The following is a 22,874-nucleotide window of genomic DNA, read 5'->3' as shown; positions in this document are numbered from 1 at the left end:
CATAGAGCACATAACAGATTCAGCCACCAAAAATAGAATGGTGAAGAGAAGGGTCTCAAATCATGGATACAGTTACACAACTAAACCAATAACCAAAGCTTCAAATGAATAACAAAGTGTTTTCGTACCTTGAGTTTTAGTGTATTAACAAGTGAAAAATAACCAAGTAGATGGAAATTACTTCTCAGTTGTCTAAAATAACTTCTGATTCAAGGTTATCAACAATTAATTGTGACAAGAAATTTTATGGTTTTACTATAATTTCTAAATTAATTAAATGTAATGTAATGCTCTTTTTTTTATATGTGATTCTTTGTTTATCCTTATTACTTGTTGAGAGCTGTTAAGTGTGATGTTTTTTAAGGTATCTCAAGCTTTTGTTTAGGTCCTTACCTTCTTCCCCATTTTTAGAAACGATGGTGCACTTGTGTTTGTACTAACTTCACTAAAAAAGAGAACGTAGGTAGCTTTGCAAAGGGGTGGACCCAATGACATAACACTTTCATGATTTTAATGTAAGAGATGAGATGATGTGTGTTATTGAGGCAACACATTTACATTTCACAAGGCAAAACAAAATTCATTTTGGATTTGGTTTCATTTTCTTTCTTTTTTGTTTTCAAATTATGACCATACATATTTTCTAAGAGGAAATTATGACCACATTACAATTCATTTTTTTACTAAAATTTTACAAAGGTCCACTCTTTGAAATTCAATTCTTTTTTAAGTGTTAATTTAAAAATACACATATATTGGAAAAAATTAAAATAAATAATTTACAATAAAACGTGATAAAATATAATGTTAAATATGTTTTTGGTCCCTATAAATATATCAAATTTCCGTTTAATCCCTCTAAAATATTCTTTCAACTTTTAGTCCATATAAAATTTTCAATTACCACTTGTGGTCCTTATTTTTAAGTCAACTCGTGTATTTGTTTTAAAGAAATTGTGCATAAATGTGTTGAATATTGTAAAAATCTCTCCAAAAAATATAGAATTTAAAAAAAAAAAACATGAAGTAAATATGAGTTTTTAACCTCCAAAAATATAAAAATTCATATTTAATTCATGTTTTGTTGAAAAATTCTAATAATTTTTTGGAGAGATTCTTATAATATTATAAACTTTTACGCAAAATTTTATTCAAAAATATGAATTCTACATATGAGTTTACTTTAAATGAGAGACCAAAAGTGAAAATTGAAAACTTTTGGAAGACTAAAAATCAAAAAAAGAATTTAAAGGGACTAAAACGAAAAAATTTATATACTTATAGAGACTAAAAATATATTTAACCCTAAAATATATATACTGTAAAAGGGAAATTTATTAATATTAATTCACACTTATTATGGATACATTAACTACACCACAAACTTTTTTTTAATATATGTGAAATTGGTATGAGAAACTTATAAAAATACACATATTTTTTTATTGGGTATAAAAATTACATATCATACATTTTTTTCTCTATAAATTGGTGTGATATGTGTATCTATAACCCCGCTTTTAAATATAAAACTGGTGTGAAACATTGTACTATTATGAATAATAAAGGTATGATAAAATTACATACAGTACCTGCTTTTTATCCAAAAAAAAAGGTATGATAAAGTCATATAACCCCTAATTTATTAATAATCAAGTGTTGAAAAACTAACATACATGACATAGAACCGAAGCAAGGCTTACCAAACTTTAAATCTAAAAGATAAACGTTAAATATATTGAATAAGGATTTCCAGAATCCACCAGAATTGAGAGAAAAGTCTCGAATATTTTTATTGAATGAAAAAGTGCCTCTTAAGCTGCATAAGTTTTGTTTAAATACTAAAAACTAAAAAAAATAACAAACCCGTATGAGCCGAAAAATAACAAAACGAAATAAAATAAAAAGTTCTAGAATATACTGAAATATTAAAAGGGGGTTTCCGGCCTTCAGACGACCTCGAATGACTAAAATAACCCATACATCATGGCAAAGCGATGATTTTTGCTCGTGAGATCCGGAGCTTTCCGAAAAAGTATAATCCAGGTCAATCAAACACCGAATGCAAAATCTGTATCATTCTTTCTTGCGTGCCACTTCATCTTCGATTCGCGCAGCTTGTCTACTTCAATACAACACCAACTCTATGATTAAAGAGGTGTTGAAAACTAAAATGCAACACCAATTTTATCTTAAAATTCGCTATTCCTTTTTATTTTTCAAATGTTGCTTGCGTTAAAAATAACTACATCTAGCCTAAAAATAGAGATCCTAAAAATATATGAGCAATGGGCTCACTATCACTTTTGTTTTTATTAAAAGTTAGAATTCTATCTTCTCCCAACAAAAATTGTTCATACCCAATCAAACTTTCCAAAATACCCTGTGTGAGTTAACTCATGCTAATGTTAATTCTGCGTGAGTTAACTTACACTGCATGAGTTAAGTCACGTTAATGTTAATCTCTGCGTGACTTAGCTCACGCTGGATACAGATTCTACGTGAGTTAACTCACGCAATGTTTGTGCTCAGTCCCATAACAAGCAGAAGCACTAATTCCCTAATTTCATTCCATCCATCATTCATACATACATCCATTCCTCTAATAGCAGATACATGTTTTCGTCATTCATTCAATCATTCATTAAATCATTCATTCATTCCTTAATAATTTTGACAAGCAAAATAAACGAAAATTAACCAAAATATCATAAATAAAACGCAAACGCAGAAATGTAAATATATTACATCAATATCTGACAAAATGTCATAAAAAAACTTCAAAGGTAACAAGTCATAAAAAAAGACCCTACTGCTTCCGTGGACTCATAGGCGCCCTTCATGGGATGGGGTGGGCCACGGACGGCCCACCAAAAAAAAAAAACAATTATAGGTTTATTTTGCGAGATTTTAAACAATTATATGAAGTTTTTTGTTTTCGGCACATCCAAATCTCTATAAAGCAGTGTAGTGGCCCACCCATAAAAAAAAAAATCATAGATCAATTTTGTGAGACTTTAAACAATTTTCAACGGTTTTAGATTTCGGCGATTCCGCAAGTAGTATACATGATTTTTGTCGTGTCTATGCTTGGGTGGTTAGCAAAGGTTTACACACCTTCTAATTTGTGGGGGGTTTCAAACCTCCCTTGCATTGTCTCTCAACTAAAACTTGTTTCAATTAACATTTGTACTGTAAAAAGAAACTTATAATTTAGTGGCCCACTCGAGCTTTTTTTTCCGGCTCCACCACTGCGTGGAATCCTACTCTTCCTCCGCGGAGCCGGCACCTCCTCCAACACACGATACTATTGTCGGATGGTCTCCATAACGCGGTCAACAACATGATTTGAATACACATTAGGAGTCCCATCCATAGCGTTGTCAACTACGACTCTGATATTTTGGATGACCTAGAATGAGTTGGGAGGATGTTTGACCCACTACTGCTCAACAATAACATCTTCGTAGACAGGTCTAGGAACTGTGTACTCAGGAACGGCAGCAGGGGCGATCATAAAGGATGAGATACACGGTAGAACCATTTCATGTACCCCTTTGAATTCTTATGCTCCTCGTCCTCTGAGACTAGCTTACACCTCTCCTGCTGGGTAAGGACATGGACATCAAACTCAAAGAAGCATGTAACCACCTCCGCTGGTTCAAGAGGCCCAATTATCGTAGGAGGTCTGTGATTGGTCTGAACATAGTCGTACTGCCTCAAAACCCGCTCCGGCAAGTGACGCACCATCCTGGCTTTGCCGGCCATGATCCATCCGGAGTACCAGCAAAATTAAAAAAATCAAAAAAGCAATTAAAAAATGGAAGTTGGTGGCAGAACAAGTGGGCATGTGCAAAAAATCAATTTCCAGCGGTAGTTAACTACCGCCGGTTTGGCAAACGGTAGTTAACTGCAGCTGGAGACTTTTAGGTCATTTACATGTGTCATTGTGACTTTTCAATGTCAAAAAAGCAATCTTCTAACTAGTTAGTCTCAGGTACAGTGTAATATCTATTTTTTGTAATGCATCTTGAAAATGAAATATATCCAATGCAGGCCAAACACTTTCTCAAACACTGCTATCCAAACATTTTCTCAAAATTTCTGGCAACCAACAATGTTATCTAAACACTTTCTTAAAAAATGTATTCCCTAACACTAATATATCCTTGCTCATTGGATCATAATTGATGATTTTAGCATATCCCAAGCAACTGCCTTAATTGATATAAACCAAAGGGACATCCTTGTTCTTCAATCATAAAAGAATACACAGATGACAGACCTCAAGGAATACATTAAAAATTACTACTAGTTCTCAATATTTATTTCTTATATAATTTTAAACCAAGGCCATATTTAAATCTTATACTCAAAGATAAATTAATTTAGATACTAATACCTGCAAAAATAACTTCAATGCAAACTTATTACAACTTAACTTCTAATACGTAGTGGAATAAAAGAAGCTGCAAGGAACGGTAGCTATGAAGACAAATGAGATAACAAATATCAACACTAGATAATAATTTTCAAAGTTCTGAAAGGATTGATCTTAGCAATGTGGGCAGTTGCATAAATTTGATAACAATTCAATGGCAAGATCGTGCCATCTTCAACAGTGCAGAAAAAGAAATCAATGTAAATAAATAGTGTTACAGAACAATGATAACACAAATATGTCAACTGAATGTGATAAATTATAATCGTAGAAACACAAACTCAAGTTACTTTATGCAGCTTCTTCAGATGATACAACAACTTCTTCAGATGATGTAGCAGAAGCTGGTTTTCTAATCACAAGAAATTTTTCAGGTAGCGTATATAATGGTCCATCAGCAGCAACAACTTGATATGCAAGGCCAAGACTGTATCCTAAAACTCGAGACACTGGAACTGCAACTGCATTCCCAACTTGCATGTACCTATATCAATATAGAAAACCTTCAATAATATATGAATTCCTTCATAATAACATTTTTACAATACAACATGTTCATCGTTTATTATAATAACGACCATAGTGGTTTGAGAATTGGATTGATTCCAGTCAAGAATCTATATAACAATCATGTAGCCAATAATTTGAACTATAGGATTTGTCAGTTTGAGAACTTATCAAGAATGTGAAGCAGTGGATGAATTCAAGAGTTCAAATCCATCAACTGTATACCGTGCAAACACAGACAGTCCAAATCTGGTTTGGATTAAGCTTCCTTGTGTGAATATAAACCATATGACTACAAACAGAAATAAGATGGTCAATTACCTTTGTTTTATAGGTCCACATAGCTTATAAAAGTCTGGAAAACCTTGAAGTCTAGCATTTTCTCGAATTGATAACACATGCATAATTTCCTGGTTAAACAAATAAGGATGTCATCTAAACATTGAATTTTGCTTCAATAAGTTTAGCAAGGCCTATAGCTTGGGTGATTGGAAGTTTTATTTCCATTTCGGTGGGACACGATTGCCCAAGTTCTCAAATTGAGCTTGATACTCCGACACCAAACCTGTTTGTTGAAGTTTAAACAGCTCAGCTTGGTGATTGGCGTAGGTAGAGGGTCCAAATCGAAGTTCCAAGGCCTTAGTGAAGAAGGAATTCCAATCAAACAGTTGGTGGTTTTGATGCATCCACTTAAACCAAATTAAAGCATGCCCTTTCATATAAAAGGAGGACGTGGATAAGCGACTTTCAGGTGGTATTTGGTAGAAGGTAAAAAATTGTTCGGCTTAAAAGAGCCATTCAAAAGGGTATGTACCGTCGAATGGTTCTAGCTCAAGTTTTGGGGTCCAAAATGGGGTGGAAACTGTGTGGGAAATGAAGGAAAGGTCTGGGCTTGGTTGTTGAGGTTGTAAAATGAGGTTTGGGAGTTATTTGTTGGATCTGCAGTGAGGAAATAAGGCACCAGTGGCGGCGGTTGTTGTGTAGTAAGTATTGTAGCTAGGTGAAAATAGGCAGTTGTGTGGAAGTAAAAGGTGATGATAACAGTATAGAGACAGTGTGGGGGTGGAAAATTTGAGAAAGGGTGATGGTGGACTGAACTGTGTAGAACTTACAGCGGTATTAGTCAGTGATTTTGAGAAGATGCATTTAAGGATGAGGACGCTTGGGCTTGCGTGTTGGATATGTGGGTCTGTTTGCTGAGATCGGCCAAGTAGTATTTTAGGGATTCGAGCCTGTTTGCCTGTAGTTGGTCCTGATTGTCCAGCCGCATCTGCAGCTTAGATTCCATATTTTGATTGGATGTGAGGAATTGTTCATCAATATGCGTGTGAGTGGCTCAGATTTTTACACTGCATGTTAGGGATTTTGTAAGGGTTATGGCTCTGAAGAGGATTCTTGGGAGCCTATCGATAGTTTAAGGAGAACAACAAATTTTCATAAAATACGTGATACTGCCTAGTGTATGTTTCCTCTTTTCAAATAGAAATGTGTGTTCTTGCATATAATTGCTTTTGCCCCAAATGAATTATATTTTTGATGTAAATGATACCGATCATTAAGTTAACCTGGGTGGTTTAATGCATTTTTTTCTCTATTGTATCTAATTTTATTAGTTGTATCTTTAAATTCTCATTTGTGGTGCACATTATTGACATTTTGTTCATTTAGACTTGTTTGATTTAAATAATTTCTATGAAACAGTAATTGCAAGGAAAGGATAAAGGATTTTGTGGTTAAAGGTTTCAAGTTGAAAATCTTACCATTATCGGTAATATGCTATATCAGAAAATTTCAAAGTTATTGTTTAACTTTATAAACTCGTCACTTGATTTAGACATGTGAAGATTTCAATATATTATCATAACTGCAAAATTTAAATAAGCATGCTTTTTTTTTCTTTCTTTCAAATTTGTTGACTATTCTTGTCAATTGTCATGTAGTGAGTTGCGGATGTAGTATGCCGTGGACCTCCTTGTCAAGAAATTAGTGGCTTCAACCGTTTTAGGAACAAAAAGGATTCTTTACAATATTAAAAAAAAAAACAAACAACTAGCTGTTTTTATGCATATTGTTCATTACCTACGACCCAAATTCACATTAATGGAAAATGTGGTTGATCTTCTAAAGTTTTCAGATGACTTTCTTGTAAGATATGCATTGGGTAAACTATCAGATGACTTCGATAGCTCATTTGAACCAAACGACCCAATGCATATCTTACAAGAAAGCCATATGAAAACTTTAGAAGATCAACCACGTTTTCCATCAATGTGAATTTGGGTCGAAGGTAATGAACAATATGAATAAAAACAGCTAGTTGTTTGTTTTTCTTTTTCATCTTGTAAAGGACGTTCCTAAATGGTTGAAGTCACTAATTCCTTGACAAGGAGGTCCACCGCATACTACATCCTCAACTCCTTATATGTCAATTGACAAGAATAGTTAACAAATTTGAAAGAAGAAAAAAAACATGCTTATCTAAATTATGCATTTATCATAATAGATTGAAATTTTTACATTTCTAAATCAAGTGAAGAATTTATGAAGATAAATAATAACTTTGAAATCTTCTGATATAGCATATTACCGGCAATGGTAAGATGTTCAACTCGATGCCTTAACCAAAATCCTTTATCCTCTCCTTGTAATTACTGTTTCATAGAAATTATTTAAATCACACAAGTTTAAAAGAACAAAATGTCAATAATGTGCACCACAGATGAGAATTTAAAGATACAACTAATAAAATAAGATACAGAAGAGAATAAAATGGCATTAAACTCTCCAATTAACTTAAATGAAGATTGCAAACCATTTCAATGATTAAACATTGCAAAACCAACCAAGAATTATCAGTATCATTTACATCAAAACTACAATTCATTTGGGGCAAAAGCAATTATATTCAAGAACACACATTTCTATTTGAAATTAAGCAGAAACATACACTAGGCAGTATAACATATTTTTTTTTCAATTTGTTGCTCTCACCTTAAACCATCGATAGGCTCCCAAGAATCCTAACCAGAGTCATAACCCTTCCAAAAAACCTAACATGCAATGTAAAAATGAATAAGTCACTGTAGTAGGGCACACAAAAAAAAAAGATAAAAAAGTCGAACGTAGCTCACCTTAAAGTATAACCCATGTTTGTCTTCCTTTTTTGGATCATTGTAACGCATATCAATGACTTTTGGAACTTCAAATATTTCTTCACCGTTGTTCTCTTCAGGCCCGGTATTATCATCCTCTTCTTCCTCTTCCTCACGAAAAAGTTCCACATAATACTCATGTGGAACCATGTTTTGGGTTAAAGAGAAATAGCAACACAGCTTCTCCTATTACTTCAGTAATAAAAGGAAATTCTATGCCTTTTCATTTCTAACCTGAATTTACCAATAAAAGAATGGCATACATATCACAACCATTTCAATTACGCATGCAAATTAGTATTGCAAGTGTGTTATTTTAGAGCATCTAAAATGGAGTTCTATGGTATTTTGATACGATGAATAAAAAAGTAGTGTTAAAACAAATGCATGCTTTCTCTAAAATTTTAACAACTCTTTATTTTTAAAGTGCAACATAAGGAGCCGACTAAAGACAGTAATTAACATGCACGAATACAAAACAGAATAACACACAATTATCTCAGTCTTAGGATATGCATGTTCATTCATATCCACTGCCCATCTATGTTAAAATAACAACGAATAATATCATATCAAAACAAGGACGAAAACATATAGTATTCAAGTGATTGTTTTCAAATGCAAGCAGGTAAATAAAACTCATTGTAACCATCTTCGAACCGGATAGAATACCACCTTGACATAAACCAGTTGACATCGCACCGCAGCCAGAATACAAGTCTAGCAACTTCAGCTCTGGTTTAGTGTTAGCAATATTTGTGTTCAGCTCTGATATTCCATTTACCTCAATATCTGAAGAGACTATTGAGGAAGTCTCACTAGGAATGTCCTTGTTTTCTGAATTGCAAATTTGTAATGAAATGAGAAGGGATGAAAATTTGAAAAATAAATGTAAAATTGAAAAATAAGTATGGTTAATAAATGTGTCTGAAGATGAAATTAAACCTGGTCAAAATTTAGCAAATGTAGAGTACAGCAAAAGATAGAGAGTGTCACAATAATAGTCACATGGTGGAATTGATTCTTTCTTAGCATCAAAATCCACCTGAAATTAAATGTAGTCGTTTATAAACCTAATTGAAGAAGCTTAAGTAGTCCACCTAAATTGGCATCGGGGAGCATCGAACTTGAGACCATGTGGAAGAGCACACTCCAAGGTCCTAACTCCCAAGCCAAGTTAATAATTGTAATTGAATTCTTGCCACTAAAAATTTAATTGCATCTTTGAAGTTTAAAATTTATAAAAGAGACTTAATAGCTTAAAAGAATTTAATTGCAAATTACAGTTTTTTAATTTAAAGACAAATTATAGACAAGCTCAAAAGTTTCAATTTCCATCTTCTTTAGTTTTTATACATTTAAAATTACTCAAATAATAGAGACACTTTTAGAACAATTAAACTTAAACGACAAAAATTACAATAGAAAAATTGAAGTAAGCAATGAATAAAGGTAATTTGTTAACGTACATTCAGCTCTAATCTAGCAATGTTTAACTTTCCAACAAGACAATCCAATGGATTGTCATCCTGGACTTCTGAATAGAACACACGTTTGGGATCAATAAGCTGCCCATGGTCTTTATGACCTGCAATTTAATTAGAAGGTATTCAAACTAAATCAATTTTTCAGTTCAAACATAATGAGTTCAACCTCGTATATATAATAGGTCATTAGCGTTAACTTACAGTGTCCTTCGCTCGGTAATACCATTGCGCCCTAAAGAATAATTCTCCATCAACTGACTCGAACATCTCTAATTTTACAAATATAATTCCCTCCGCCTTTCTCACCCTGAATATAAAAAAAATAAAAAAATTGAATCAACCAAAAAGTGTAAAAAAGATAATATCTAATAAAATAACTTTTCAGCAGACCATGATAGGGAAACTAAACAAACACAGAAAAAACCAGCTTGATAATGTACCATCAGCATCATCAAACGATGATTGGCTTGCAACCATGTGTGCCAACCCATATTATTACTATGTGAACTAACTTAAGTATAGATTAATTTAATACTTCATTACTTTGAATCCTACAATAAACAACGCCTATAGCCATATTGGCAAAGTATGGGTCAACACCTATATGTAATCATTCAAATGTGTAATCTTATATTCAGGTGGAATCGCATAATATTCTTTGAAATGCATATGCAATAAAGAAAGTTATACCTTACCTGCTCTTGATACCGCTTTGGCCAGCGCTGTTTAGCTTACTCATCAGGAACCGGAACTCCAAGAAATTTAGAGTTTGAAACTTCATCATCACCGCTGTTACCGTCAACATTCATCGGAATTTGAATCACTGGAAACAGCTACGGCACGACCAGAGGAGGTGGATGAAGACTACTTAGTTCTCTTACTATATCTAGTTCTGGTATTGTCGAAAGCTGTATCAACACTGACGGTAAGGGCGTCATGAGAAGCTGAATCAGCCGTAACAAAACACCAGAGGCCGTGGTTGGTGACCTAGATTGAAACGAGGTGAGAGATTTGGGGATATATGGACCAAGTGGGAAAGGTATATAAGGAAAAGGTGCTTAAATTCTGAGATAATGAGGGAAAGCGGAAACGAAATTTTAGGATTTTACGGTTGGAATTGATTACGTGGGTTGACTTTGGTTTATGGGAGTTTTGTAATGGGATGGGATAATATCAAGAAAATTGCTTTTCTTCCATCAAATTTCGCTTATTCTCAATGGAACTATCCAATACCTCGCGTGAGTTAATCCATGCAGATATTCAGCGTGACTTAAGTCTCGTTCGTTATTTGACTTAAGTCAACGTGAGTTAACTCACGTTGATTTAAGATTTTATGATGTTAGATGTTTATGATTTGATTGAATTGTTAGATGTTGATTAAAGTATAATTGATTAAATTGTGGTAGAAATTTTTAGTAATCGATAGAAATTGTTTGAAATTGTTAGGTATTTGTGGTAGAAGTTTTAGGATTAGAGAAGGTTTTGAACATTGATTTTTACATTGTGCAGAGATGTCTCAGGAATAGGGTGATGCTCAATTGAAAAAGGAGGGTGAGAAGAAAAAAGCAAAAACCACTGTGACATGTCACGTATCGAATGCGAAGGTTCCGGACAAAAAAAAAAAGTGAAGTGCGCGTGTACAATTTCAACAAGATGAGAAGGAGCGGAATGACGTGTTATTTTGGTCCCCCAGCCAAAAGCAGGTGACGGGGGAGATGATTAAATGTAATGGTGTGAAATGTCTCATTTTGATATTGAATAAATTTGAATAAAGTTGCGTATTGAATAAATTCGAATAAAATTGTACAAGTACACGAAATCAATTCAAAAAATACACAATTTTATTTAGTTTTAATTTCATCTAAGTTACATTACATTCTCCCTAAATATGTGGTATCATCATGATGTTGGGTTTAAATTATATTCTTGAAAGTTTGCCGAAAATATAGGCATTGAAGTGTCTTATACTTTGGATAGAGATTAGCAGCTTCCTTTGAAAATTCAAAAGAATGAAGAGAACACAACACATGTATTCTACCAAATCAAGAATATAGGTTATCATCGAATTTCCTATACAAGATGAGTAGCAAAGTAAAGGAATGCATTACAATACATTCTTTTGAACTTAATCATATTGCACTGCAAACTGACATGTTTCAATTAATAGAGGAGCATTATCAAGCACAAAACAACATCTTAGAGGTGTATTCCCTTACGTCACACTCATCTTATACAAAGGAATTCGATGTGAAAACAAATATAGCTAATTCGGTAAAATACATGTTGTGTTCTCTTCATTCATTGACTTTTCAAAGAATCTTACAAAACTCTACACTAAGTATAAGACATTTCAATGCCAACATATTCAGTAAACTAACAAGAATTAAACATAAATTCCAACAAAATAAATACAATACATAATAATGATGCTACCTAAACATAATTTTTTGAAAGAATCAAACTCTTAAGAATATCTTCAGGCGATCTCAACAACGTAACATACATATCGATCCATGGGAACATGTTGTGCAGCCAAAAAAATCGAGAACATGCTTCTCACGTTGTCGTCGTGAACAATATTTTCCCCTCGTCAAACGTTGAACGTTCATAACAAACATATTTCATCCTTCTTGTGTCTTCGTGGGTGTGTCCTTGGTTGATTTCATTCAAATGATCCGTCAGACCTTTTAACATGACAATAATGTACCGAAACTTGAGCAACTGAGGATTTCCATGAAGCGTACTTGAGTGCCGGACAAATTGGCCATTGTTTCAAATGATCCTTCAGACCTTTTAACATGACAATAATGTACCGAAACTTGAGCAACTGAGGATTTCCATGAAGCGTACTTGAGTGCTGGACAAATTGGCCATTGTTTCAAATCTACATAATAAAAAATTAAACAATTGATGAAAGGTCATCTTACGTTATTCTTAGCATGTTTTTCAATTTATTTTAGTAGGAAATAGCATCAAAAAGGAGGAGTATTAGAACGATTGCCTATGATTTCGGAACTTTTGTAATGTTTTCTATATTTGAGTTTGTAATTCAAGTTTTCCCAAAACATAGCAATTTAAGGGGGTTTTTGAAGTAATTCACGAAGAAATCATGCAAATCGGCAAATCAAGAACAACCGAAGAATTGTGAAGATTCAAGAAACAAGAATAAAGATTCAAGAGACCTTAGAAGACTTACAAGTGGGAGGAATTTTTTTCCCAAAGTAACGAAGTAAGTTATTTGAAGACGAAGACCTAAAAACGATAGAAAATTGGATATTGGGCTCGGAAGGAAGGCAGAATGCGCCTAGGGCATTTCTTATGCACCCCGTGCATGCAAAAAGTTGGAGCGCAACTGTCTTTTCCTGCTTCTGTTTTGGGTAAAGCCCGCACTTTTAGCCCAAACCCAGGTAGAAACTCTCACTATGAATACCAGCCTTCCTCATTCAGAATTTCTCGTTCAGAACTGGAGCAGTTCAAGAGGAAGACAACTTTGGAGCTTCAGGAGAGTTTCTATCTTCTCCTTGATTTTATGGGGTATGTTTTTATCTTTAGTAATTTGTTTTTAGTTACCATTTGTAACTAAATATTTTTAGGTTAGAGTTCTAAGATGAACCTCTGTATATTTTTGTTGCATATTTATTTAATTTAATTTGTCATTTATTTATTTTAATTAAGTTTTTGTCCACTATAGAGTTTTATTAGATTATAGTCTTTATTTCTATGAGAGGTGCAACTGTAGATTAGGTACTTAGGTTGTGACAGAACCTAACATTGTTATCACTAACTGGATGCGTATATCTTGATATTTATATTCCTTTACTGATAACTATTTGTCTAGGAAGTAAGTGATTATTAACTAGCCAAAGATACCCTAGGAATTGTTGACCCTAGACGTAGGTACCCAGTGGCTAGAACCCTTTGGGTCGTGTGGTACATTACCAAAGCTAGGAATTAACTGGTTAGTAATTAGAGAAACAAGCACCTAGTTGTCTGACTTAAAGCTATAACCTAGTAATAAAAAATACACGTACTAATGAAAAGTAGTACCAAAATACATTAACTAATCAAAACAAAATCATATACTGAACTATAATGTTAGAGCAAAGTAAAACATAGTCAGTAGTCACTGCACTATAAGGGTAAGAGTTTTACTATAAAATGCAAATAGATAAAACACCTAGAATAACATAGCTAGAACCTACAATACTTCTTCAGTTGTTCTTGGGTTTGATCAGTAGTCAGTACCTCAAGATTTGGCTGCAGCAAACAAGCAAGAAATTATGCATAAAAATATTGCATAAAATCAAACATCCTCCATTAACTTCGAAAAAACACCAGAGTAGTCAATTTCAATTATTTTTTGTTAAATGATTAACCCATCAATCAACATTAACACAAATGAGCATTAGAAATTAATCTATGTTCATGCACGAAAACCAAAGTTTGCTAATAGCCACTCCCATGAAGAAAACATTGCCAATTATCAATTAATCAAAACAGATGAGTTATATTGCAAAAACTGTAAAATGCAGCACTTGAGTTATATTGTATCAAGAGAATCGTTTAATAAAATACAATTCAATACAACATGCAAACTTGAGCTTATATGCATAATATGATTGACTAAGCATACACCTTAGGTCCAAGATAACAAGGAATCCAAAACCAGAACCAGATCACAAACTAAGAGGGAACATAAAAAGACACATAAAAAGACACAACACCCACATGAGGAAAGATTTTATGGGACAAAAGGACTGTTCTCAACCAATAATAAAAGATGCAATTAAGTGACAAATATGAAAATATGGGCGAGTAGGCGACAATCAAATAAAGAACTTACTGTAAGGAGTCCGGAAATCTGCAAACCAATTTTATTTCTTTTTCATAGCATCATCTTGAATTGTTTCCACCTGGTGGTTATAAGATTGTCTATATGAATCAGCCATCATCGTGGTAACCTAATATGACCAAATGGACCACGGTCCGATGAGAAAATAAAATAAATTAATAAATAGAAATGGAACACATAGAATCAATGCAAACAAAGTTTTAACTGAAAAAATGTTGAACATTGGTGTAAGACATGAAAACCATGAACTCTATGTCAATCAATGTTTCACACCACCAACTAACAAATGAGATTATCAGTCCCTAAAAAAAATGAGATTATCAAATTAAGTGGAAAAAAAAATTGTTTCAACCAAAATTAGAAATAACTAAAATACTAAAAGAGGATGAAACAAAGTATCCAAAAAATTTCACCCTCTTAAAAACTTGTCAACCACAATGGAATCTTTTAATATTTTTTATTTTTTTTGAAGAAGCTAAACTAACCCACCTAAATTGGCGGTAGAGAATCGAACCCAAGACTTTGAGGAAGAGCACACTCCTAAGTCCAAAGCCTACCAAACCAAACCAAGTGGGTTTTTCAATACATTCAAATTCACTTTCAATAGAATTATTCCCCATTCCTTCCTTACTGTTCATCATTGGGACTATTCTTTTGTTCCATATTTGATTGTATTAAAGCATAAATGAATAAAAAAGAATTTTAGGATTTCATTTCTCTTTGACCTTATGCTAGAACGAAGAAGAAAAGTTATTGACATCTTATAAATTGTATCATTCAATCTTGGCCAATTATGTCCTTATGCATTTCCATACACTCAACTCCTATAACATTTATATTTTTGCTGTATTTGCTCTCTATAATCTTTAAAAAAGGGTAAATACCACTTTTCGTCCCTGTAATATTAGTGAATTTCAGTTTTAGTCCCTGTAAAAAAAAAATTAGATTTTGTCCCTGTAATTTCAGATTCTTCCACTTTTGGTCCCTCATTCCACCACGTAAGCAGAATCTGCATACATGGCACGTAAAATGAGGGACCAAAAATGGAGGAATCTGAAAGTACAAGGACCAAAAGTGGGAGAAATCTGAAATTACAGGGACGTAATTTATGCAGATTATGCTGACTTGATGAAAGGAGGAATCAAAATTGGAAGAATCTGAAATTACAAGGACAAAATCTAAATTTTTTTTTTTACAGGGACTAAAACTGGAATTCGCTAATATTACAGGAACGAAAAGAGGTATTCACCCTTAAAAAAATATTGCTCTCTACAATAATTGGCAGATTCTCTTTAGCACAAAACTGAAGCATAACTTCAAAAGAAGTTTATGTAAGGTAATCTCCAAACTATCAGATAATTAAGTGGGTAAGTTGATTTTAAATTTTCAAAATCTATTTTAAAAAAGAATTTTCAGCCACTTTCACGTTATTTTATTGTGTTGGGTCACGATCATGTCACTTTCACGTTCTGTTGCTGTATATCGGTGTTTTTGGTAAACAAATACCGACTGATTTTGATTATAACAAGCAGGACCAAACCAGAGATCCTAGGACATGTTGTGCATTTTGTTGGTGTTCGTTCATCGAGTTCGTAGGTTGCTTAACGAATGAGACGAGACCGTGTGGCGTCTTTCGAAGACATTAAATTTAAATTGCATAAACTTAAAGAAAAAGAAAAAGTGCAAATGCAAGTGCATTAAAAATAAAGGTGGTCCGACAAATCCTTTACATACATTCTTTTTTATTCTTTTTAAAAATAAAGGCGATCCGTTTTCCTATGGAAAACTATTATTTATACTTTGATCAAAAAACAGGTTGTTACAACTCTCCCCCACTGAAAAGAGTTTTCACCCACGAAAATTTCAAGGAAACAACTCCGGATACGAAACCCTCATCCTATTCTTCGATTCCCAGGTAGCACTCTCACCGGTTGGTCCAACCCAAATCACCTTTACCAAAACTATCTTTTTGCCTCTCAAATGCTTCACCTCCCGATCCTCAATCCTAACTGGCCAAGTTTCAACGGTCAAATTATCCCTTACTTCAAAATCATCCACTTGAATCACGTGAGACGCATCATACACATACTTCCGCAACCGAGATCCTAATCCTCATTATCTTCCAATTAAATGGTATCATCATCAACAATGTAATGAAATTCTTAGAAACCGAGATACATAAAATTCAACGAGGATCAAAAAGTTTTTGTTTCTTAAAAATTCCTATATATTTCAACATATGCACAAGATAGAAAGCACCAGAGAATATAGACAATAAGATGCATTATTGATACAACATGATGTATTATTAATAGGTGTTAAAACCAACAAAGTCATACTAGCTATTGCTATGTGATTGTACTTTGTGACAATAGAAAAAGCATAACAGAACCATAATCATTTTTCTGTGTTCTGAACCTTGCTTACAAGAAGTCTAACACCATATTTTGGCATTAACACCATTTTATACACAGGACAATGGCGATAGTTTGGTGAAACATCAAAGGAGAAATTATAAAGAAGAAGACTGAGTACTACCTTCATTTCTGTAATGGAAAAGTTTTGACCTAGACAATGTCGACTCCCAAGTCCAAATGGTATATATGCCTGAGGATACTTACATGATGCAGAAACACCGTTAGCAAATCTCTCTGGATTGAACTTTGTAGCATCTGGTCCCCAATTATCAGCGTCTCGATGCAATGATGGCAAGAATAACCACATGTAGATGCCTTTAGGTAGCATAAATTCTCCCAACTTCATCTCAGCTAAAACTTCCCTGGAGACCACGATTGCAGGCCCATAAAGACGTAGACTCTCTTGAATCACCATTGTTAGCTGCAAAAGGAAATCCTAAATTCAATTTTTGAGATTTTTAGGATATCAAAGTAGTACAATGCTTTTGTGACATACCATTGAACATGGCCACAAATAACTTTTGTCTTATGATGAAACTAGTGAATAATAAATAATAAAGACTATTGAAAAGAGTTAATTATACATGTAATAAAAGGAAATGGAGTCCTATAATGGTGACTTAGACATGTTCTTCACGAGCATTATAATTTGCAGAAGGTCAAACTCATTTTTCACAAAAATCAACTTAATTGTCGAAGGGTGCATCTAACCAATGAGAACATATTTGAGATATGCTCTAATAATATATCAAAGTTGACGAACACAAAATCAGTTTGTAAGGTAATGGCATGCACCCCACGTATAATTATTCAAGTCATATCATATACGGACTGTCATATAGATTAAGACCTCTAGACCCAATAATCGGGCATGATGGCCAATAATCTTAGCAACATCAACTTCCATGATCCCATGATTTTCTTAACTCCCCCAGTATCGAGTAGCCTATTCAGAAAACCTCTACAAATAGATCAACTACTCGAAGATTAAAAGGAGGTCACTGTTCCACAAATAAACACCTCGAAACCTTAGTCATGGTACACCATCGGGCTAGATCACTTATAGTTCTAGCAAGAACATCTTACAATATCCAATGGGAGAAACTTAACAATAAGAGAATAAATATGGCACAACCAATCAAAAAATAACATTAAGAAATGTCAACACAATGCAATAACTGCTTAGTAGTAATAATCAATGTACAATTATTGTAAATATGTTGGTTTTGATGATGAAGGGATGTACTAACCACTTTCAATTTTTGAAGTTTGTTCGTGTCATGAAACAAATGAGGTGAATTGTTATCAAAAGTATCAAAAATCTCAGCCCGGACACGTTGCTGCCATTCGGGATGTATTGCAAGAAGCAGCAATGCCCAAGTAACGGCAAAAGCGGTTGACTCAGAGCCAGCAAAGTATATATTTTTGCAGAGGTCTATTATCAATTGGTTCGACTTTATTTTATTCTCAAACTTGAAAATACCATTTTCACTAGCCTTTAAAGTCGTGTCACTTGCAACACCTTCTAGTATTTTTTGTAATAGATCACTTTGTTTCTCATTTGTATCGTTCTTCTGGTTTTGCATTTTACGATCATGGATGATATTCATTATCAACATGTCCACCTCTTTCTTCAACCTCCTTATCTCTTTGTTTTCCTTTGTGGGAAGAAAGCTACAAGAACATCATTTAAAACATTTATGAACCAGGAACATGGTATAATATTATATAATATAAAATTTACGATAGACTTCTAGAATAAGTTTGTGACAAATGTATATAACCTTAGGTTTATAAATCCAAACATAAGACTAGGTTTTGCAAAAGCAGCTTGCATAGCAGCCAATTTTGCAAAAATTTGCCTTCCTTGTGCATAATCGCTGCCAAAACAAGCTCTCGAAATGATATCCTCAAAAAGAATCTTTAGATCTGTTTCAATCACTATCTCTGCAATCCCTTTATTTTTTGCTATGCAATTATCCCATTGTTTGATAATTTCCAGGGTAGATCCTTCCATAATATCTATCATGTTCTACATAAAATAAACAAAAACATACATTATATGATATCATTGATAAACCAATCGTTAATGTTGTATTAAACTTTAAAAACAACGAACAAAATTTCCCTACAAATACGACAATTATAAAGGAACCATGGAGTCTATACTAACCTTAATTTTTGTAATGAAGAACTCAGGAACAACAAGATTCCTTTGGAAATTCCATAGTTGTCCATTGGTTATGAAGACACCATCTCCAAACATGGGCAGTAATTGCTTCTTTATATATGTAGGCCTACCAAGATCTAGGGACCTATGCAGACTTATATCTTTTATTAATTCTGGTTTCTCCACATATAAATGTTGCTTGAGTCCAGTAGAGTATAGATACATTTCACCTAATGATCAGTACCAAAACAACAAGTCTTACTAAGAGGAAGAAAAAGAGTTTCAGGAAAAGAACAAAAAAATAGAGTAAATCACAGGTTGAGATTGGGTGGGAAAGTGATTATGATTTTCTCTCTATCCCTCTTATTTTACTCTTTCTCATCTTAATTATCATTTCTCATTCATATACACTAAAGTTATCATACATTGATATCGAGAGTGATTGGTTAAACTAATATGTTGTGTGTATATTCCTCAAATTCCTAAAAAACAGTACAACAAAAATAAAATGAAGATTTGACATACCATAGTGTTGCTTCCAGGTGTGAAAATGTGGGAACAAAGAACCAATCCATTCTTCATTAAACGAATCGGCAGATGCAGGAGATTGAAGATGAATTTGTCGCAACTCTGAAATGTTACCAAAGAGAAAAGAAGGTTTTGGTCCATTGATACCTTGTTTTTCCAGCATCAATCGAATCCTTCGCGGTGTTAACAACACTTTCTCTAACAATGTTATAACACTGCTTATAACAATCAACAAAATTGTCCACCATAGCTTTTTCATCATATTCTCTGAAGACAACCACTGATATTCAGATTCCATGATATCACATTCAAACTATAGATTTTGAGTCTCAAAGTTTATACACTTTTTCAATTTGGTATTCTATAGGAACCTTTTAAATATTTGATTTGTTAGAAAAGTTTCTTTGACTACATTTAATTTAGTCAAAATGTTACTTTAAAAAACAATAAATGCATGTGTACATGTACAAAACAGTTGGTAGATTATTTGAACATTTAGAATATTATATTTACTTTATTTTCCTTGTTTAACAAAAACATTATTTGAAGGACAAATTTAGGATATCAATAAACCAAAAAGATATTATTCCAATTAAATTGTTTAGGAGTTGATTTTGTACAAAAAGATAGTAAAATAGGGTGGATTTTAAGGTGAGGGTCCAATTAGGTCCCTCACTGGTGGACCACGAGAAAAACACCGTTAGATAAAATAGATGGTTAAGATTTATTGAAATTAAAAGTGAGAACATATACAATTAAAATAGATGGTTGAATTGAAACGAAGAGTTATCTATAATTTTTTTTATAAAGAAAATGAGTATGCTTATAGCATTTCATTAATAATAAGTGAGTTAATACAACGAGGTACACGATAATAAATAGTGGGACTAGCGGTTAATGCGGCAACCCCAGCAAGGGTGTGAGCTACCTCATTTCCTTGTCGCCTGTTGAACTCGACCTTAGAGTTTGAGAAGTATGTGTTGAAAAGACTCTGGCATGCTGAAATTACCTGTCCAAATTCCGTAACATCAACCTGACGATGGTGGAAGGCGTCTATTGTAATCTTTGAATCCAAGACGACATCGACGTCATCAAATTGCATGTCACTTAGCCATCGTAAGGCGTGGAATAAACCCAAGGCTTCTCCCGTGGCAACTGAATGCACACGAGAGAGCGGGATAGTTTAAGCCAACACAAAAGTACCTTCATCATCTCGGATACATATTCCAATACCTGTTCTATTCAACTGATTCGAAAATGAAGCATCAACATTACATTTCAGACGGCCTCGTTGTTGTAGAAGAAGAGGAAATGCGAGTTGTAACTGAATTGCCTTGTCTTATCGATGTTATTGTTGTTGTCTGATCATTATGAACTGAATTTATTGAAATGTTGTTTCGACTAGCTACCGGAAGAGTAGGATTAGCTGCATGCCAATCCTCCATAAGGTGACAAGCTCGATCTACTACATGAGCACATGTTTCTGTGGCCTCTTGCCAAAGTTTGAGATTTCTATGCTTCCAAAGGCTCCAAAGGACAGCTGCAAATCGTTGACCAAGTTCTTGCGAGAGCTGATGTAACAATTCGAAAATGGCATCAATTTGAATTCTTTTTAAGAAACACCTCATGAACCGCATTCCAAAGGCCAATCATATGCCAAACCTGCAAATTAAAAGGACACTCAAAACAAATATGTACAAGGTCCTCATGCAGGCCACCACAACTCACACAACTTGTGGGACATTGCACTCCTTTATCTTGAAGCCGAACTCAGGTAGGCAAACACCCACGACACATTCGCCAAATCAAATTCTTTACTTTTTGCGGAACTTTCAATCTCCAAATAACAGATCAAAATCCTGGCCTTCGAAGGTGAGAAACATCTATCAATTCTTCCACACACAATCTATAAGCACTCTTGACGGAATATAAACCATTTTCTCAGCTTTCTAGATTACAATCTATAATAAATGGTGACAAATAAATTGTAAATATTAATCAGCACAAAAAGTCACGAATTTTAATTTTGAACTTAGCCCTTTAAATTTAAAGGTCATTAGTTAAGGAAACAAAATATGTAAGTTTTACATGAAAAAACAATATTTTTTTTTTTAATATATGATTATATAAATTTTAAGAAATTCTAACTATAATTGTTTCATCAGGCACTAGTTAACATTTTCTTAAATTTAAATAGATTAGATATGAGGTGTAAACTATATTGTAAAATAAGAATGTCACTAAATTGGAAAATAACTTCAGCGACTACTGCTACTTTAACTGCACAATAAATTTTTTTATGTCATAGCTGGTACTTCATAATCACGGTGATCCATCGTGATTTTTCAAAAGTTATACTTCGTAACATCTATAAAATCGGTGGATCATTGTTTTTTTTTTAAGCAAAGGAGAAATTAAATTAAAATAAAAAGGAAGTACAAGACTGGGGGACATGAATCTGACCCAGATAACCATAGACTCAAACCCAAACGGGTGGTACGACAATTCAGTACAAAAGTGGTAAATGAAAACAACTCTAAACAACAGTACTACTGCAGACAGCCCAGCGAACCCACGTGTGGATACGAAACCAAACTGCAAAAAAACACTGAGTGGGTGTTTAGAGTATCTAGGTAGGCGTATGAATCGTCTGCCAAAACAGAAACGATTCAAGATCCAACAGCTCCCTAAAAAACATCAGCAAGCCAAAGCGCCCTTTCGGGCCAAATCAATCCTATCGGAATCCATATCAATGAACAAGCGACGGAACTCAGTCCATCTACGGCATACAACCGCGACGGATTAACCAGTTATGAAGGTACGTTAATGTCTACCACCGCCAACACGGAGCGACTACGCACCAAACTCTCTCGAGCAACATCTGACGAATCAAATCCACCACAGGTGAAACAGAACTTTTTGAAACCATATCTTAAATCTAGAAAATCCAGATTTAAGATTAACAGCAAATCAAGATCCGGATCAAGACTCCACAACTTCATCTTCCTGAAAACAAAACAAAAAAAACGAAAAAAGAAAACAGAACAGAACAAAAAAAAAAAAAAAAGGAAAAGCAAAAGCAGCAGACAACTATGAGAAGTTATGCTCCCTCTGTTGTGTTGAATTTATGCTCCCCCATGCCGTTGAATAAAGTGGAATTACTCTTTTGCTTTTTTTTCTTTTCTTTTCTTTATTCTTTGTAACTCACTACTCAAAAAAATTTCACTACTTATAAAAACCTTCTTCCACCAATTAATCATGACTTATTTATATTATAATAATTCAATAAATTGATAATTACCATCACTAAGGGAGTGATC

General features: G+C 33.7%; 1 protein-coding gene and 1 non-coding gene across 5 annotated transcripts; both read right to left on the bottom strand.

Annotated features, from left to right (window-relative positions):
- Positions 1 to 4,555: 4,555 nt before the first annotated feature.
- Positions 4,556 to 10,760, bottom strand: LOC11407457 (uncharacterized). 4 transcript variants are annotated; one of them, XR_003007736.2, is made up of 8 exons: positions 10,278 to 10,760; positions 9,789 to 9,894; positions 9,570 to 9,688; positions 9,046 to 9,145; positions 8,776 to 8,937; positions 8,080 to 8,334; positions 5,270 to 7,998; positions 4,556 to 4,925 (listed from the first exon to the last, which is right to left on the bottom strand). It is a non-coding gene; the product is annotated as an uncharacterized protein (transcript). The 4 variants fall into 4 exon arrangements; XR_003007735.2 differs by having other exon boundaries at positions 10,283 to 10,760; XR_003007738.2 differs by having other exon boundaries at positions 5,270 to 6,218; positions 10,283 to 10,758.
- Positions 10,761 to 16,690: 5,930 nt separating this feature from the next.
- Positions 16,691 to 19,887, bottom strand: LOC112417578 (cytochrome P450 714C2). Its single transcript, XM_024773925.2, has 5 exons — positions 19,552 to 19,887; positions 19,030 to 19,256; positions 18,641 to 18,888; positions 18,107 to 18,530; positions 16,691 to 17,277 (listed from the first exon to the last, which is right to left on the bottom strand). Exons 1-5 carry the CDS (start codon positions 19,850 to 19,852, stop codon positions 16,837 to 16,839), a joined length of 1,641 nt encoding a protein of 546 aa, XP_024629693.1. The 5' UTR covers positions 19,853 to 19,887; the 3' UTR covers positions 16,691 to 16,836.
- Positions 19,888 to 22,874: the final 2,987 nt, after the last annotated feature.

The sequence above is a fragment of the Medicago truncatula genome, chromosome 8 (assembly GCF_003473485.1).
Source record: "Medicago truncatula cultivar Jemalong A17 chromosome 8, MtrunA17r5.0-ANR, whole genome shotgun sequence".
Lineage (NCBI taxonomy): Eukaryota > Viridiplantae > Streptophyta > Magnoliopsida > Fabales > Fabaceae > Medicago > Medicago truncatula.
This window is presented reverse-complemented; position numbering and strand designations above follow the sequence as displayed.